The sequence below is a fragment of the Scyliorhinus canicula genome, chromosome 11 (assembly GCF_902713615.1).
Source record: "Scyliorhinus canicula chromosome 11, sScyCan1.1, whole genome shotgun sequence".
Lineage (NCBI taxonomy): Eukaryota > Metazoa > Chordata > Chondrichthyes > Carcharhiniformes > Scyliorhinidae > Scyliorhinus > Scyliorhinus canicula.
The window spans coordinates 136,833,147-136,852,320 of record NC_052156.1 but is presented as its reverse complement, the minus strand read 5'-3'; the positions used below and the strand labels follow the sequence as shown (position 1 = coordinate 136,852,320).

General features: G+C 43.3%; 1 protein-coding gene across 2 annotated transcripts in view; it reads right to left on the bottom strand.

Moving 5' to 3' along the window:
• hdac10 (histone deacetylase 10) overlaps window positions 1–19,174 on the bottom strand; it is a 61,351-nt gene that overhangs the window by 30,474 nt on the left and 11,703 nt on the right. For both annotated transcript variants that reach the window (XM_038811461.1, XM_038811462.1), the window contains exons 2-11: window positions 17,886–17,952; window positions 13,938–14,072; window positions 11,092–11,188; window positions 6,507–6,604; window positions 6,310–6,414; window positions 6,160–6,228; window positions 5,651–5,777; window positions 3,010–3,075; window positions 2,858–2,917; window positions 2,299–2,388 (exon numbers count right to left, since the gene is read on the bottom strand). In XM_038811461.1, coding sequence (XP_038667389.1) covers window positions 2,299–2,388; window positions 2,858–2,917; window positions 3,010–3,075; window positions 5,651–5,777; window positions 6,160–6,228; window positions 6,310–6,414; window positions 6,507–6,604; window positions 11,092–11,188; window positions 13,938–14,072; window positions 17,886–17,950 — 912 coding nt within the window. In that variant the 5' untranslated portion in view covers window positions 17,951–17,952. The remainder of the gene's footprint in view (window positions 1–2,298; window positions 2,389–2,857; window positions 2,918–3,009; window positions 3,076–5,650; window positions 5,778–6,159; window positions 6,229–6,309; window positions 6,415–6,506; window positions 6,605–11,091; window positions 11,189–13,937; window positions 14,073–17,885; window positions 17,953–19,174) is intronic.

Sequence of the window (19,174 nt, the reverse complement as noted above, 5' to 3'; positions counted from 1 at the left end):
CACTCCGGTGCCTGTTCGGGTACATTGAAGAAGGATTCAGAATGTCCAATTCACCTAACAGCACGTCTTTTGGGACTTGTGGGAGGAAACTGGAGCACCCGGAGGAAACCCACGCAGACACTGAAAGAATGTGCAGACTCTGCACAGACAGTGACCCAAGCTGGGAATCAAACCTGGGACCCTGGTGTTTAAAGCAACAGTGCTAACCACTGTGCTACCACTTATATATATGTGAAGAGAAAAATATTGGTGAAGACAAATGTAAGTGCCTTATAGTCTTATTTTCTTGTAGGGAAATTTATAATGGGGAACAAGAGGTGGCTGACCAACTACGTACATACTTTGGTTCTGTCTTCACAAAAGAGGACACAAATAACATACCAGAAATGTTGTGGAACACAGGGTTTAGTGAGAGGGAGGAATTCAAGGAGATCAGTATTAGTAGAGAAATTTTATTGGAAAATTGATGGGATTGAACGCTGATAAATCCCCTGGCCTCATACTCTACATCCCAGAGTACTTAAAGAAGTGGCCCTAGAAATAGGCGATCCATAGGTGGTCATCTTCCAATATTCTAGAGACTCTGGAACTGTTCCTACAGATTGGAGAGTAGTTAATGTAACTCCACTATTGAAAAAGGGAGGTAAAGGGAAAACATGACATTATAGACCAATAAGCCTGACAACAGCAGTGGGGAACGTTCTAGAATCCATTATCAAAGATTTTAATAGCACAGCACTTGGAAAACAGTGGCAGGAGCGGTCAGAATCAGCATGGATTTATGAATGGATTTTGACAAATCTACTGGAATTCTACAAGAATGTAACGAGTCGGGTTGATGAGGGGGAGCCGGTGGACGCGGTTTATTTGTACTTTCGGAAGGTTTTTGACAAAGTCCCATGTAAGATATTAACATGTACAATTAAAGTACATGGGATTGGGGGCAGTGTATTGAGAGGAACAGAAAACTGGTTGGCAGATAAGAAACAAAGAGTAGGAATAAACGGGTCTCTTTCCAAATGGCAGGCAGTGACTAGTGGGGTACTGCAGGGATCGGTGTTGGGAACCCAGCTATTAACATTACATCTTAATAATTTAGATGAGGGAACTAAATGTACTATCTCCTAATTTGCAGATGACACAAAGCTGGGTGGGAGGGTGAGCTGTGAAGAGGATACCGGGATTCTTCAGTGTGATTTGGACAATTTGAATGAGTAGGCAAATAAATGGCAGGTGCAGTATAATTTGGATAAATGTGAGGTTATCTACTTCGGTGGTAAAAACAGGAAGGCCATTATTTGAATGGCAATAAATTAGGAGAAGGGAATGTGCAACGAGACCTGGGTGTCCTTGTACACCAGTCGCTGAAGGTAGGTATGCAGGTGCAGCAGGCAGTAAAGAAGGCAAATGGGATGTTGGCCTTCGTAGTGAGGGATTCAAGTACAGGAGCAGGAATGTCTTGCTGCAATTATACAGGGCCTTGGTGAGGCTACACCTAGAATATTGTGTGCAGTTTTGGTCTCCTTATCAGAGGAAAGATGTTCTCGCTATGGAGGGAATGTAGCGAAGGTTTACCAGATTGATTCCTGGGTTGGCTTGACTTATACATGAGGAGCTATTGAGTCGGTAAGGATTGTATACTCTGGAGTTCGGAAAAATGAGGGGGGATCTCATAGAAACTTCTCAAATTCTAACAGGACTAGACAGGGTAGATACAGGAAGGATGTTCCCAATGGTGGTCGTGTCCAGAACCAGGGGACACAGTCTGAGGATACGGGGTAGACCATTTAGGACAGAGATAATGAGACATTTCTTCACCCAGAGTGGTCGGCCTGTGGAATTCTCTACCACAGAAAGTAGTTGAGGCCAAAAACATTGTAATTTTTCAAAGAGTTAGGTATAGTATTTGGGGCAAGGGGATCAAAGGATATGGGGAGGCAGGATCAAGCTACTGAGTTGGATGATCAGCCATGATAATAATGAATGGCGGAGCAGGCTTGAAGGACCGAATGGCCTCCTTATGCCCCCATTTTCTTTGTCAGCATCAACCATCCTGACAGAAAAATGTCCAACAAAATCCCTCCATTGTGTTCTAAAGAACTGTGAAACATGATGAATAAATTGCACCTTCACATTGTTTTTATCTCATCTTGATATAGAGTAGCAAACACTTGATATTAATATATGCAAAACAAAATTACCTAAACAAATACCAGTCAATTTCCAAACCATTATAATCAATTTGATGATATCTGCAATAAGAGTGTGCATATTTGGAGAGAAAAGTTATGTACATACCTCCAAAACAACACAGAGCTTCCCGTTAGCTAGTGGCATCAGTAATTGAGTCAGATGAGCGAAACACTCAGGGGTGGCACGCATTTCACCCTAGAAGATGACAGAGTAATCATCTCATCATACCAATAATGTTCCTGTGGCCAGAGCACGTAGACATTTTTAAGAAACCTTATGGAATAATTTTTTAGTTTCACTGTGGGAAGAAGTTCTCTTCAAAAGCTGTTTCACCTTTCATAAATTGTTCACATATAGCTATGTAGCAATTTTAAAGTAAAACTCCTATTGAATTGCATCTGACTTGAACTATTGTACATTTTTTCCTGGAGACTTTGTTTTGAAACAAATAGTTGTCTTCACTTTGGCCGACTGTTGCTTCACATAGATAGTGCCGAGTGTGAATAAGGAAAAACAACATTATTCAGATTTATATACAATTAATCAGTAATGTAAAAATGAAATCAGAATTGATCAGTATGGCCACATGCATAAAGCTTCATCTTGATAAAATTGTCTATTTGGGGGATGGATGATATACAATCTCAATTAAAAATAAACAAACCTCAGGATCTCCAATTGCAGCATCAAATCCAGCTGAAACTAGAACCAATTCAGGATTAAACTGTAATGACAATGTGTAAAGTAATTTATTAACAGTGCATAAAAACAAAGAGATTGACAAGTATTAACACAGTCAAATGTAATACAAATTACCTCATAGGCCATAGGAAGCAAAATGTAGAAGAAAGCTGCTAGATAGTCAGCATTTTCCATTCCAATCTATCAGACACAAACACAAATACAGTATATATTTGTAATTAAATTGAGAAATGCACGTAAAGATCCAAAATCCTTGGAGCAGGGCACCAACACAATTGGAAAAAAGGAAAACAAATCAGGCACAACTGGATGAAATTAGGTTTTAGAAATTTAAATTGCATATATTAGAAATTAATATCTGAATGACAACACTTTTTAAAACCATAATCAAGTCCAGAGGAGCAGAATTTCTCATAATGACTTACATTGAAGAACCAACTCTTGACGCTATTACCTGCTCCAAGCTCTGCTGGCAAAGGCACCATCTTCGTTATACTATCAAGGGAACGAGGTCAAATTATCTGGATGGTAAGAAAATTATCAGGAAGAATACAGAAGATAGGAAGAGATCACAAGGCAAGTTAAAGGAATGGGCAGATACAGTTCAATGCAGAGAAATGTGAACTAGCATGTTTTCGGAAGAGAACTATGAAAAGGATATACTTAATGGCAAGATTCTTAATAAAGCGGAGGAAACAAATACATCCAGGGGTGCATATACTTTTTTCTTGCAATGTGGACGACATGGGTAAGGAATTTATTGCCTACCCCTAAACTGTTTTTGAGTGGACAAAATAATTGGGTGGCACGGTAGCACAGTGGTTAGCACTGGTGCTTCAGAGTGCCCGTGACCCGGCTTGGGACACTGTCTGTGCGGAGTCTGCATGTTCTCCCAGTGCTCTGCATGGGTTTCCTTCGGGTGCTCCGGTTTCCTCCCACAAGTCCCAAAAGAAGCAATTGTTAGGTGAATTGGACATTCTGAATTCTCTCTGTGTACCCGAACATGCGCCGGAGTGTGATGACGGGGATTTTCACAGTAACTTTGTTGCAGTGTTAATGTAAGCCCACTTGTGACACTAGTAAATACCATTATTATGAAATAACAGCTATGTAGGGCTAGACTGAAGTCACATGTTAGCTGGGCCTGGCAGTGTTCCTTCCTTGAAAGCTGTTCTGAACTGCTCACAACTTACAAGTTACCATGCTCTTGTGGGATTGAATTTATGACCATGGTTTACTTAACCAGTATCTTAACCATTAGAACAAGTGATGCTGTATTTCCATAGAATCCTTACAGTGCAGAAGGAGGCCATTCAGCCCATTGAGTCAGCGCTCACGTTTTGAAAGAACACTCCACCCTGGCTCACACCCCCATCTTATCCCCATAACACCACCTAACCTGCACATCTTTGGACATGAAGCGGCAATTTAGCGTGGCCAATCCACCTAACCTTTTTAAAAATAAATTTAGAGTACCCAATTCATTTTTTCCAATAAAGGGGCAATTTAGCGTGGCCAATCCACCTACCTTGCACATCTTGAGTTGTGGGGGCGAAATCCACGCAAACATGCGGAGAATGTGCAAACTCCACACAGACAGTGACCCAGAGCCGGGATCGAAATTGGGACCTCGGTGTCGTGAAACAGCAGTGCTAACCACTGCGCCACCATGCTCCAATCCACCTAACCTGCACTTCTTTGTATTTATTACTTGTATTGATATAGCACATTTAACACGGAAGAAAAAACTCCAAGTCACTTCAGAGAAGTGCAACCAGACATAAAATGACACCAAATCAAATTACATATTAAAATGAATGACTATTAGAGGAGGAGAGGTTCAAAAGGGATTTCCAGATCTTAGGGTCAAGAGATCTAGATGTGGTTGTCAATGGTGGGGTGAAGTAGTGGTGTGGTGGTGATGCAATAGAGGCCAGAGTTTGAGAAACGCAGAGTTTTCAGAATGTGCTGGAGTTGGAGAACATTACAGACAGGGAAGAGATAGGTCACAAGGGGATCTGAACTACAGCATTTGGGAACTAGTCCATGCAGGTCAGAGAGCACCAAGTTGGCGGGTGATCATACTTTGAGGGTTAAAATATGGGTTGTAAATGTTTGGATGTATTTTCTGAAGTGTGGAGAATGGGAGACCACCCAGATGCACATTAAAATGGTTAAGTATCAAGATCATAGCCATCGTCAGCTTCGAGTAAAATAAGATGCAAATGTTGAGAATAGTCAGGGTTAGCGCAGGACAGTGCTCTGACAGGTTATAATATCAATAGTAGAATTTCTACTAGAGATTGAGTACAATATTACTGGTCTTCCAATGTATAACTAGCGGTTAGTGCAGTTCATCCAGGATTGGATATCAAACAGGCAAGTTGACAATAGAGACAGGTGAGGGTGGTGAGAGGTAAAGCTGAGTGCTGTCAGTATACATGTGGAACCAAATGCTTCGCTTTCAAATGAAGTCTATGATGGACTGTGAATAGATGAGGAATACCAATGTTCCAGGCTCAGGTCCTTGAGAAATCCCTGTGGCAACAGTGTAGTGGCAAAATAAGCTATTGTTGAAGATGCTCCAACTACGATTATGTGAACAGCAAGATTGTTAATTAATTTGAAACAATACAGGAAAAGAGGAAAACGTCAGCTGCACCAGCACAAACATGATGAGCAGAATGACCCTCTTCTACGAAATATCAAGCTGCAGGATGCTTATCAAACATTAAACTTTGATCTTTAAAAATACCTTGTTCCATGGAATATTTATGTTGAATCCCATCCCTTTGCCTTTCCCAACAGCACTGTAGTCAGAGTCCTTCAAGTGGGGCCAAAACTGCTGCTCTTCATAACGGTGCCATGAGAAGTATAGAACACTAAAAGAAACCAAAGGCATTAAAATATAAAACCTCTTGTATATTAAAAAAAAACATTAAAAATTTCAATTCTCCTGGGACTCCAAGATAAATGCACCATGCCTATTGTCATCCAAGGTAAAGTCAGTGAACTCAGAGACCAGGGACAACATTGAGGGCCGAAGGGCCTGTTCTGTGCTGTACTGTTCTATGTTCTATGAACCAGCTAAGCACTTCTTGCCAACACAGCTATCGGGAGAGCAAAGTTGGTGTGGAAATTTAGACCACTTCGCCATGATAAGAACTATAATAAAACTACTGGCTCAAAATAGCTTCCTGTCCTATGATCACAAACATTAATATCTGTTCTATTTTTATAAACGCACAAATGAAAGGAACCAACCTGGGATCCTCCTCAAAAGTGTACTGAATTCCTTGGCCATGATGCACATCCCAATCAACTATCAGAATCCTGGAAGAGAAGAGCAATGCAAACTATAATCACAATTAACCAAAAGAAACCTAGTTTTTTTAAATTAAAAAAAAAAATCACCTCTTTGTTCTATATGTTTTTTCTGCATACTTCGCTGCTATAGCTACATTATTGAAGATGCAAAATCCAGAGGCTTCACTCTTCTGGCTGTGGTGACCTGGAGGTCTGAGAAAATGGACAAAAACTAAATAAATTTAAAGGTGCAAAAATTATTGCACAAAATCAACGATCTGTGTAACTATAAAATTATCCTGTACCTGACCAATGCCATCCCATTTTGCACTTTACGCAACATCACTGCATCAACAAGTTGTAGAGTTGCTCCCAGAGCCACTTTGGCACAGTGATATGAATTCTAAAACAAAAATTAGACTTTGATTAAATTAGCAATAAAGCCAACACACAGTACAGAACCAAAATAATGAAAACTCTGCCAGCAATTAATTCACAAACAACTTTATTCACAATCAATTCATATTGGTCTTTAACAGTTTATCTAGCCGATAAATTCTCAAACATAGAGGTCTACAAAATTATGAGGGGCATAGACAGAGTGGATAGTCAGAGGCTTTTCCCCAGCATAGAGGGGTCAATTACTGGGAGGCATAGGTTTCAAGTGCGAGGGGCAAGGTTTAGAGGAGATGTACGAGGCAAGTTTTTTTTACACAGAGGGTAGTGGGTGCCTGAAACTCGCTGCCGGAGGAGGTGGTGGAAGCAGGGACGATAGTGACATTTAAGGGGCATCTTGACAAATACACGAATAAGATGGGAATAGAGGGATACGGACCCAGGAAGTGTAATAGATTTTAGTTTAGACGGGCAGCATGGTCGGCACGGGCTTGGAGGGTCGAAGGGCCTGTTCCTGTGCTGTACTTTTCTTTGTTCTTTGTTCATTATCTATTTTTTTTTAAATATAAATTTAGAGTGCCCAATTATTTTTTTCCAATTAAGGGGTAATTTTGCATGGCCAATCCACCTACCCTGCGCATTTTTTTGGGTTGTTGGAGTGAGACCCATGCAGACACAGGGAGAATGTACAAACTCTACAGGCAGTGACCCGGGGCCGGGATTGAACTCGGGTCCTCAGCGCGTGAGGCAGAGGTGCTAACCACTGGATTCACCTGATGAAGGATTTGCACTCCGAAAGCTAGCGATTCAAAACAAACTTATTGGACTTTAACCTGCTGTTGTAAGACTTCTTACTGTGCCCACCCCAGTCCAACACCAGCATCTCCACATCATAGTTATGCTCCAACCCCCTTGAAATAAAAGCCAACATTCCATTAGTGTTCCTGATTACTTGCTGCAGCTGTGTGCTAGCTTTCTGTGTTTCATGCACAAGTATCCCAAATCCCTTTGTGTTGCAGCTTCTTGCAGTTTTCCCCCGTTTACATAATACTCTGCTCTTTTGTTCTCCCTTTCAAAATTAATTTCACATTTTCTCACATTGTACACCATTTACCAACTTTTCCCCCCACTTACGTAACCTATTACCCGTTACCAGATCCAAGATAGACAGTCACCTCGTTGACTCCATAACATATTGCTAGAAGGAACTATCTCTAAAACACTCTATGAATTTGTTGTCATAGCTATACTTACCAACTTGATTAACTCAAAGCAACATGAAGATTAAAGTCACCCATAATTATTGCTCGATTCTTTTTAAATGCTCCTATCATTTGTTGATTTATAACCTTGCCTGTAGTGTGGCTACTGTTTGGGGGTCTGTACACTACTTCTACCAATGTCGTCTTTCCCTTGCTGTTTATTACTGTACCTCCACCCAGATGAACTCCACATTATCCGAGTCCAGATCATTTCACACACTGTTCTCATTTCATCTAAGTTTATTAACAGTGCTACCTCACATCTCTTCCTTCCCTCCCATCTTTCCGAAAGGTTAAATATCCCTGAATATTAAGTTCCCAGTTTTGATATCCTGGTAACCACGTCTCCATAATGGCTATGAAATCACATCCATTTACAGCGATTTGTGCTGTCAGTTCGTCTCCCTTATTCCAAATGCTTTGTGCATTAAGAAACAAAGCCTTTAGGCTTGCCTTTTTGCCATTATTAATCATTCTAACCTTTCTTTGTACTGTGGTCCCTTTTGCCTCTTGCCCTGGATTACCCCGTCAACTGTTTTTGCATTTTATTGTCTTTTGGACATTCTGAAATCTCCCTCAGCGTACCCAAACAGGCGTCGGAGTGTGGCGACTAGGGGCTTTTCATAGTAACTTAATTGCAGTGTTAATGTAAGCCTACTTGTAACAATAATAAAGATAATTTTTATTATTTCTTTCCTTACTGTCCCCGTTTCTTTTTCTCTTGTCATCCTGCTTAGGCTCCCATCTCCCTGCCAGGCTAGTTTAAACCACCCCCAACCACACTAGCAAACACTTGCCCTAGGACATCCTAGTCTGCCTAGGTATAACCTGTCCAGTTCATACTGGCTCCACCATCCCGACAACTGGTCCCAATGTCCGAGGAATCTGAAACCCTTCCCCTTGCACCATCATTCCAGCCACATACTCATCCGACACATCCTGCTATTTCTACTCTCACTAGATTATGGCACTGGTAGTAATCCTGAGATCAGCACCTTTGAGGTCCTGCTTTTCAACTTATTTCCTAACGCCCTATATTCATCATTTAGGAGCTCATCCATTTTTTTACCTATGTCGTTTGTACCAATCTGTACCGTGACCACTGGCTGTTCACCCTCAGAATGTCTTCTAGCTGCTCTGACACATCCTTGACCCGAGCACCAGAGAAGAAAAATACCATCCTGGAGTCTCGTTTGCAGCCATAGAATCGATTCCCTGTACAATTGAATCCCACATAACTATTACATTCCCACATGTTTTACTCCTCTCCTATGAAGCAGAGCCAACCATGGTGCAACAATATTGGCAGTTGCTGCTTCACACTCCCTCCCCCTCCCCCTCCCGAGGCCATTACCCTCAACAGTCTGCAAAGTGGTACACCTATTTTGCAGAGAAGTAGACACAGGAGATTCCAGTACTACCTGCCTTGTCCACTTGTTCTGCCTGGTGGTTACCCATTCGCTTCTTGCTTATGGAGTCTGAGCCTGCGGCGTGGTCACTTCTCTATCTGTGCTAGCCATGATACTCTCTGCTTTGCTGATGCTCCACAGTCACCACTACAGCTCTGAAACCCGGGCTTCCAGGAATTGCAACTAGAGACACTTCCCTCACACATGCTGGCCCAGGGCACTGGAAATGTGCCTGGCTTCCCACATGGAGCACATCACAGCTTGGTACTCTCCTGCCGTAATTTACCCCTTTAAATTAAACCTTTAGAAGATGCTTATTATCAGATGTCAGTTACCCGGGCAGCACTATGGCATAGTGGTTAGCACAGCTGCCTCACAGCACTGAGGTCCCAGGTTCTATCCCATCTCTTGGTCACTGTACATGTGGAGTTTGCACATTCTCCCTGTGTTTGCGTGGGTTTTGCATCCACAACCCAAAAGATATGCACGCTAGGTGGATTGGCCATGTTAAATTGCCCCTTAATAAATTTATGGAAAAAAAAGAAGTCAGTTACTCTAGGGCTCTTCTTTCCTGGTTCTCATTACAACGGAATATAACACTTACAAACTATAAGCAGTAATAGTAATAAATATTTACCTGACCGTACCCACTAATCAGCCCTCTCCCTTGTAGTCGCTACTGCTGTAGCAGGGCAAGACCACTCTTAAGATTTAAAAAGTTTGAAAGCACAAAAGATAGCGAAAGAGCACCTCCTTCCTCTCTGCACCAAATTCCCACTATGCTTTAAATTCCCAATACCCACACTCACTCTGGCTGTGTCTCAGGATATGTTCTCTCCCACTATTTGTGCACAAAGCTCACTGACATTTGCCTATGTAATGGTTATCACATATTTATTTCTATTTGCGCTGTCAATTCATTTGCTTTGATATGAATACTACATGAATTCAAATATAGAGCCTTTAGTCCTGACACTTTACTATTCTTTGTAACCTTATCACATCTTTCTGAACTTGATATCTTGCCTCCACTATTTAGTTTAAAGCCCTAGTTACATGACATGCCAGAAAACTGGTCTCAGCATGATTCAGGTGCCCTAGTTACCTGACATGCCAGAACACTGGTCTCAGCATGATTCAGGTGAAGACAGTCCCAACAGTACACCTCCCACTTTCCCAGTACCCATGAATCAAAACCCATTCTGCCAACATCAATCTGTGAGCCATGTTTTACCTCTCTTACCTTAATTACCCGATGCCATTTTGCTTATGATTTATGTAATAATCCAAAGATGATTACCTTTGAGGTTGCTTTTACAATTTAGCTCCTGGATATATAGCATTGAATTTGCAAAAGAGCATCACTGATAGAGCAAAACCTCCTCAATGCTCTGAAGTATAAACCCAGATCAGGAATTTACACATTTTTAAATACTTTATAGCCTTTAAGGTTTCTGCCATTGACAATACAGTCTTGATTAAATCAATCCTTTTCACATCCATCAGAACACAATCTCCATCAATCTGTTGGTCCTGTATTAAAAAATCTAAAGCGACACCAACCAAAACTGTCCCGTGGAATAGGAGCTCTGGGTTGATCACCAAAGTTTGTGGCTCAGATCTAAACTGCAGGCAATAGGTTGGATGACTTGGCCTAAATTATGTGACAAGTCCGAGAATGGAGTCTTGTACACACCAAGTCCAACATAAATGAAAGCGCAGCCAATGCAATAAAGCTGACATAGTGAAAGAAATACAAACAGGATTTTTACTGGATACAAATTAAGAAAAGTATTTTTTGTTACAAGTGGAATTTTACTTACAGGGTGAAAATACACAGCATCATATTTGTGTGAAAAAGTCTTCAGCTCATCAACATTCATAGAAGCAGTAGATTTCACAGCTTCTATGTAATCCAAGCTAAAGAAAGAAAATACTTTTAATAGATCTCGTTCAAACATTAGTTTAACTAATTAAAAAATTACATCCAGGGCAGTATATAGGTGTAGCAATGACCACATCAGAATGGGAAGTTTCTGAACTTAACTGGGTGGACAAGGCAGACATGTCCCAGCAATGATTAAGTATCTTTTTACAGCAATATTATATTTAAAGCTTTTGTCTTGCACTCATCAGGACAATTTACCAGGACAAGAATACCAAATGAAAGAGGAATAATTTGTACTGTATGAGAGGCGAGTACTGATTGGTTGGGAAGTGGACTTTTATTATTAGAGGAGTGTTATGGAGAATGCATAATTCCGACTTCTCAGATACCGAAGCATCAAGTCCCAAGGCATCAAGGCCAGGACCATAACTAAGCTTTTTTTAATATAAATTTAGAGTACCCAATTCATTTTTTCCAATTGAGGGGCAATTTAGCATGGCCAATCCACCTAGCCTGCATATTTTTGGGTTGCGGGGGCGAAACCCATGCAAACACGGGAAGAGTGTGCAAACTCCACACGGACAGCGACCCAGATCCGGGCTCGAACCTGGGACCTCAGTGCCGTGAGGCCACAGTGCTAACTCACTGCGCCACCATGCTGCCCTCCCAAGCTTGAACTCACAACCGACAAGTACCATTTGTGTCAAACAATGCCAGATAATGACCATCTTCAACAAGAGAATCTAACCATCACCCCATAACATTGAATGGCATTACCATCACTAAATCCCCCACTATCTACATCCTGGGGGTACCATTGACTAGACACTCACTGTATTAGCCATATAAATACTGTGGCTAGAAAATCAGGTCAGAGGTTGGGAATCATCTCCTGCCTCCCCAAAGCCTGTCCACCATCTACACAGCACAAGGCAAAGTGTGATGGAATATTCTCCATTTGCCTGGATGAGTGCAGCTCCAATAACACTCAAAAAGCTGGACACCGCCCAGGATAAGGCAGTCCTGTTGATTGGCATCTCTTCCATAAACATTCACTCCCTCCACCACCAACGCACAGTAGCAATTATGCCATTATACAGGGCTAAATCACTGGCATTTAAAGCAGACCAAGGCAGGCCAGCAGCACGGTTCAATTCCCGTACCAGCCTCCCTGAACAGGCGCTGGAATGTGGCGACTAGGGGCTTTTCACAGTAACTTAATTTGAAGCCTACTTGTGACAATAAGCAATTTTCATTTCATTTACAAGACGCACTACTGGAACTCACCAAGCCTCCTTAGACAGCACCGTCCAAACCCATGACCACTACTAATCGACAACTAAAAGGACAAGGGGAGCAGCTACATGGGGACACCACCAACTGGAAGTTCCCCACCAAGGTACTCACTATCCTGACTTGGAAATATATTGCCGTTCCTTCACTGTCGCTGGGTCAAAATCCTAAATCTCCCTCCTGAACAGCACGGTGGGTTTACCTGCACTACAGGGACTGCAGTGGTTCAAGAAGGCACCTCCCTAATTCTCAAGGGCAATTAGGAATGGACAATGAATGTTGGCCCAGCCAGCGAGATCCACATTCCTTGAATTCATGAAAACGTTGATGGCAACAGACAGTTAACAAGCGCTGTTGAAATTTCAACCACACAGCTTGACTAACCAATCAGAGTCAAGCTGCTTGGTTTAGAATTCCATAAGACCATAAGACGTAGGAGCAGAATTAGACCACTCGGCCCATCGAGTCCGCTCCGCCATTCAATCATGGCCGACATTTTTAGGTTCGTTTCCCGGCTTGGGTCACTGTCTGTGCGGAGTCTGCACGTTCTCCCCGTGTCTGCGTGGGTTTCCTCCAATGCTCTGGTTTCGTCCGACAAGGCCCAAAAAGACATGCTGTTAGGTCATTTGCACATTCTGAATTCTCCCTCTTGTGTACCCGAACAGGCGCCGGAGTGTGGCAACTAGGGGATTTTCACTGTAACTTCATTTCAGTGTTAATGTAATCCTACTTGTGACAATCGTAAAGATTGTTATTATTAAATGTCCTGCTTAAATAAACTTTCTTTTGTGACGTGCAATTTGGATTTTGCTGGTACAAAACCTGAGCATTACTGAAAAAAAGAGACATGGTCGAAGAGACATGGTCAAAGCTTTTCTTTTTTCACCCATCAGGACAATTCACATGAATACCAAATGAAAAGGAAACAACAGATTATACTGTAAAAAAAGAGTGCTGATTGATTGGGAAGTGGACTCTGATTGGTAGAGGAGTTGGCATGGCGAATGCACCAGTTGATGATGACTTGCAGTTAACTATCAAACATTGGGGCAGCACGGTGGAGCAATGGTTAGCATTGCTGCCTCACGGCGCTGAGGACCCGGCCTTGGGTCACTGTCCGTGTAGTGTTTGCACACTCTCCCCGTGTCTGTGTGGGTCTCACCCCCACAACCCAGAGATGTGCAGGGTAGATGGATTGACCACGCTAAATTGACCCTTAATTGGGAAAAAAAGAATTGGATATTTTTAAAAAAAAAATTTTTTAAAGAGCTTACTGCGAGAGAAATGCAAATGTGAAATTTGCAGTTTATCCTTAAGAAAATGGGGAGAAATAATTTTCACACTAACTCAGATACCCTTAGAAATGGTAGCACAATTGACAGAGAGAAAGGAGATGGTCTGCTGCCCAACTTTTCACTCAAAGAAAAGGTGGGAGGGGGAGACATGCACACAACAATTTAGAACATTGAGCTTAAATTTAGGTACAACCTGTGAACCAACGCAATTTCCTCTTCGATGGCTTCTCGATAAGGTAGTGGGATGCATCTTTCCACAAGGCCATAGTATTTCAGTTTCTCATAGGGAGCGGACAGTCGCTCTGGTTTTTCAATACTGCAAACTGGGCTAAAATGGATCCAAAAGAGATTATTACCAAGATTATTGAAACAGATCATAAGAAGTTCTCCATTTGCTCAAGGAACCCCATAATTTGGGTTAAAAAAGTAATTCTCTTTGCAAACGTCATGGTAAGTGTGTTAGCCAAAAGAAGCAAGGTTAGCTTTGTTAATTGGGCAATCTGGAAGTAACTTTACTTTGTTCTGATAGATAGATAAATACAAAAAAAGTGTGAAATAGTTTCACAAAAAGACTCATATTTATAATAATCTTTATTGTCACAAGTAGGATTACATTAACACTGCAATGAAGTTACTGTGAAAATCCCCTAGTCACCACATTCCGGCGCCTGTTTAAGTACACTGAGGAAGAATTCAGGACGTCCAAATTACCTAACAGCACATCTTTCGGGACTTGTGGGAGGAAAGCGGAGCACCTGGAGGAAACCCACGCAGACATAGGAGAACATGCAGACTCCGCACTGACAGTGACCCAAGCTGGGAATCGGATCTGGGACCCTGGTGCTGTGAAGCCATAGTGCTAACCACTGTGCTACCCTGCTGCCCAGTTGTGTACTTGCTCAGTTGCCCTAATTTAGATTTCACTTTTTTCTTCCTTTCTCAAGAATTTAATATATTAGATTTAATTCCCATCATCAATGCTGATTGACAGAAGACTGTTAAGTACACAAGAGCAATAGGGCAGCACGGTGGCGCAGTGGTTAGAACTGCAGTCTCACGGCGCCGAGGTCCCAGGTTCGAAACCGGCTCTGGGTCGCTGTCCGTGTGGAGTTTGCGCATTCTCCCCGTGTTTGCGTGGGTTTCGCCCACACATTCCAAAGATATGCAGGGTAGGTGGATTGAACACGCTAAATTGCCTCTTTATTGGAAAAAATGAATTGGGTACTCTAAATTTATAAAAAATATAAAAATAAAAAAAAAACTATACAACAGCAACTTGGTGGGTGATCACCTAATTTGTTTCCCAGTTAGAGAAACCACTCAGCACTGTTAGACAGCCAGCTAAAAATGTACACGCTTTAATCTTAAAAACAACTTCAGTGAGTCAGATTATTGTCTGTATAGTTTGTCACCACTGGAAGAAACACCATCCAAATGTGTAAATTCCTGATATAATCATGAAAGTTAGAAACATTTTTGCCTGGGTCTTCAACAACTTATATTTATTAAACACCTTAAACGTAATAAAAACATCTCACTGCACATCACAGGCTGTTATAAAGCTAAATTAGACACCTGAACAATGTATTAGGGCAGAACGAAAGCTCGGTCAAAGATTGGGCCGGAGGAGTGCCTTAAAAGGTGAAAAGAAAGGTAGAGAGGCAGAGACGTTTAGGGGCCAGGCAGTTCAAGGCATAATCATGGTTAGAAAAATTAAAATTAGAGATGGTCAAGATGAACGTACATATCTCAGGGTTGAGAGGCTGGAAGAGATTACAAAGATTGGGAGGGGGTGAGGCCTCATCTAAGGACCAAATATATTGTAGTTGCAAATAGTGTGGTGTAATCTCAGGCAAATGCAAGCAGGCAGAATGAAGGTAGAAGTTAGGAAACAGAATTTAAAAAAGGAAAATTCTTCCCAATATTTAATGACAGTCAGTTTCTGCTAATCCAGTCTTCTATATTGGATAAGCAGTCTGATAATTTACCAACAGTTGACTAGTAAAGAGGTGTGGTGGTGAGGCAAGGGTGTTGTCACATGCTTATACCAAGGGAAACCATGGGCGCGATTCTCCGCAAATGCGGAGAGTCGTGACCGCTGCATGAAACTGGCCATGTTTCACGGCAGCCTCCGCGCCCCCTCCCGGGACCCGATTCTGCTCCCCGGTCGGGGCTAGCAGCGGGGCCCCGTGAACCTCGGCATCGCAGGCTTAGCGAACTTTGCTAAGCCCGCGCGCCAAGGGTAACGGCGGCTGACGCGCACGATGACGTCAACTGCGCATGCGCGGATTGGACGGCTCCAACCCGCGCATGCGCGGATGACATCATCACGCATATGCGTGAAACCCGCGCATGCGCGGGCCGTTATGCCCCTCAGCCGCCCCGCGGACTGATCCAGCGGGGCGGCGGAGGAACAGAGAGTGTGCGGGGTTTGGACCCGCTGCCCGCGATCGGTGCCCACCGATCGCGGGCCCATGCCACCCTTGGCACGGCCGTGCCAATCGGTGCCATGGTTCTCGAGAACGGCACTTTGCTGCCGTTTTCACGAACTGTGAGAGCAGGTGTGTTGGAGTTCGTGAAAACGGCCGTAAAGGCCTGGGAAATCGGCCCATCAGATAGGGGAGAATCGCTGCTCGCCGTAAAAAAACGGCGAGCAGCGATTCGTGTCGTGGGGCGGCCGTGGGGGGGGGGGGAGAGAATAGCACGAGGTCGGAAAAAATGTCGGGAAGGCCCTCCCGCTATTCTCCAACCCGTCGTGGGGGGTGGAGAATCGCGCCCCATGTCCATGGGAAAAGGAGGGGACCTTATTGGAAAACCAAGGGTAATGGTGTGGGAGTAGGAAGAGAAGCCACTGCAAGTGATTCTCTGGCTACCAATATTTTCATAAGATTAGAACCAGACAAATGCTGTTCTATCTTGTCGCGTGGTGTTTAGGATGCATTGGAGGTTCCGGAGTTGGCAGAGGGCAGGAATTCGAAGGATGGGGGATCTATTTATAGATGGGAGCTTTCCCAGCTTGAAAGCTTTGGAGGATAAATTTAAATTGCCAGCAGGGAATGGTTTTAGATATTTGCAGGTGCGAGACTTCCTGAGAAAACAGGTGCCGGCCTTTCCGCTGCTGCCGCCACGGGGGGGGGGGGGGGGGGGGGGGGGGGGGGTACAGGATAGAGTAGTTTCCAGTACCTGGGTGTGAGAGGGGAAGGTATCGGATATTTACCAGGAGCTTTCGGAGGCAGAGGAAACCCCGGTGGAAGAGCTTAAGGGCAATTGGGAGGACGAGCTAGGAGGAAAGATAAGAGGCGGGTCTGTGGGCAGATGCCCGAAGCAGGGTTCATACATCCTCATCATGTGCCAGGCTTAGCCAGGTACAATTCAAGGTAGTCCACCGGGCACACATGACGGTGGCCCGGATAAGCAAGCTTTTTTGGGGTAGAAGACAGGTGTGCGAGGTGCGCGGGAAGCCCAGCAAATCATGTCCATATGTTTTGGGCATGCCTGAAGCTTAGAGGGTTTTGGCAGGGTTTTGCTAAGGCAATGTCCACGGTGCTAAAAACACGGGTGGTGCCGAGTCCGGAGGTAGCGATCTTTGAGTGTCAGAAGAGCCGCGAGTTCAGGGGGCGAAAGAGGCCGACGTCTTGGCCTTTGCCTCCCTGGTAGCCCAGAGACAGATCTTGTTAATGTGGAGGGACTCGAAGCCACCGAGTGTAGACACCTGGGTTAGTGACATGGCTGGGTTTCTCAGTCTCGAGAAAATAAAGTTCACCTTAAGAGGGTCAATGTTAGGATTCACCCAGAGGTGGCAGCTGTTCGTCGACTTTCTCGGGGAAAATCAAAATGTAGGCAGATGCAGTATTCCAGGTTGGGGAGGGGTGTGGCGGATTGTTGTTGTATGGTTGAGGCGAGTGAAGATTGGGCTGCTGAGGGGGATGTTTATTTTACCATGTTGATGTCATTGTTTATGTTACTGATATAAACATTTTCAAATACCTCAATAAAACATTATTTTAAAAAATGCATTGGAGGGTAATGGTATAGTCAACTGCTTAAATTTAGAATTGCTTTGTGAGAGTTCAAGAATTGCTAATTATGTTTAAACAATCAATTTCTTTAGAAATATAACATAACCTAATCCAGTACTTACTAATCCCACAGAAGGTTGTAGTTCATCATTTGTTCATCGTAGACCAATCCTGTTCTTAAAGCCATGACTGAAGAAACAAATAAGTGTCACTTATTTCCAAAATAAAACAATTTTAGCTTTGAAGAATATTTAAGGCACGTTTGAACTTAGAAGAGTGCGATTTTTGACATTCAATTCCTGCACTCACATCTTTGAAGGTTTTGTTTTAAAACTGATCAAGTGTAGAGGAAGGAAAATCGTGCTTCTGTCTGTCTCCGAAAAGCAAATTAGGACTGAGGGAAAAAAATAATTTGCATTTTTCTTCTTTCATTCGTCCCTCCCCATTTTACATAAGAACTAGGAGCAGGAGTAGGCCATCTGGCCCCTCGAGCCTGCTCCGCCATTCAATTAGATCATGGCTGATCTTTTGTGGACTCAGCTCCACTTTCCGGCCCGAACACCATAACCCTTAATCCCTTTATTCTTCAAAAAACTATCTATCTTTACCTTAAAAACATGTAATGAAGGAGCCTCAACTGCTTCACTGGGCAAGGAATTCCATAGATTCACAACCCTTTGGGTGAAGAAGTTCCTCCTAAACTCAGCACGGTAGCATGGTGGTTAGCATAAATGCTTCACAGCGCCAGGGTCCCAGGTTCGGTTCCCGGCTGGGTCACTGTCTGTGCGGAGTCTGCACGTCCTCCCCGTGTGTGCGTGGGTTTCCTCCGGGTGCTCCGGTTTCCTCCCACAGTCCTAAGATGTGCGGGTTAGGTGGATTGGCCATGCTAAATTGCCCGTAGTGTCCTTAAAAGTAAGGTTGGGGGGGGGGGGGGTTTGAGTAGGATGATCATTGCTCGGCACAACATCGAGGGCTGAAGGGCCTGTTCTGTGCTGTACTGTTCTATGTTCTACTTCCCCTTATTTTGAGGCTATGTCCCCTAGTTCTGCTGTCACCCGCCAGTGGAAACAACCTGCCCGCATCTATCCTTTCTATTCCCTTCATAATTTTAAATGTTTCTATAAGATCCCCCTCATCCTTCTAAATTCCAACGAGTACAGTCCCAGTCTACTCAACCTCTCCTCATAATCCAAACCCTTCAGCTCTGGGATTAACCTAGTGAATCTCCTCTGCACACCCTCCAGCGCCAGTACGTCCTTTCTCAAGTAAGGAGACCAAAACTGAACACAATACTCCAGGTGTGGCCGCACTAACACCTTATACAATTGCAACATATTTTATTTCATTTTCCCGTCCCATTCACTGGTTGGTTCAACTCTGACCTAGAATTCAAATAAAATACAGTGGGCTT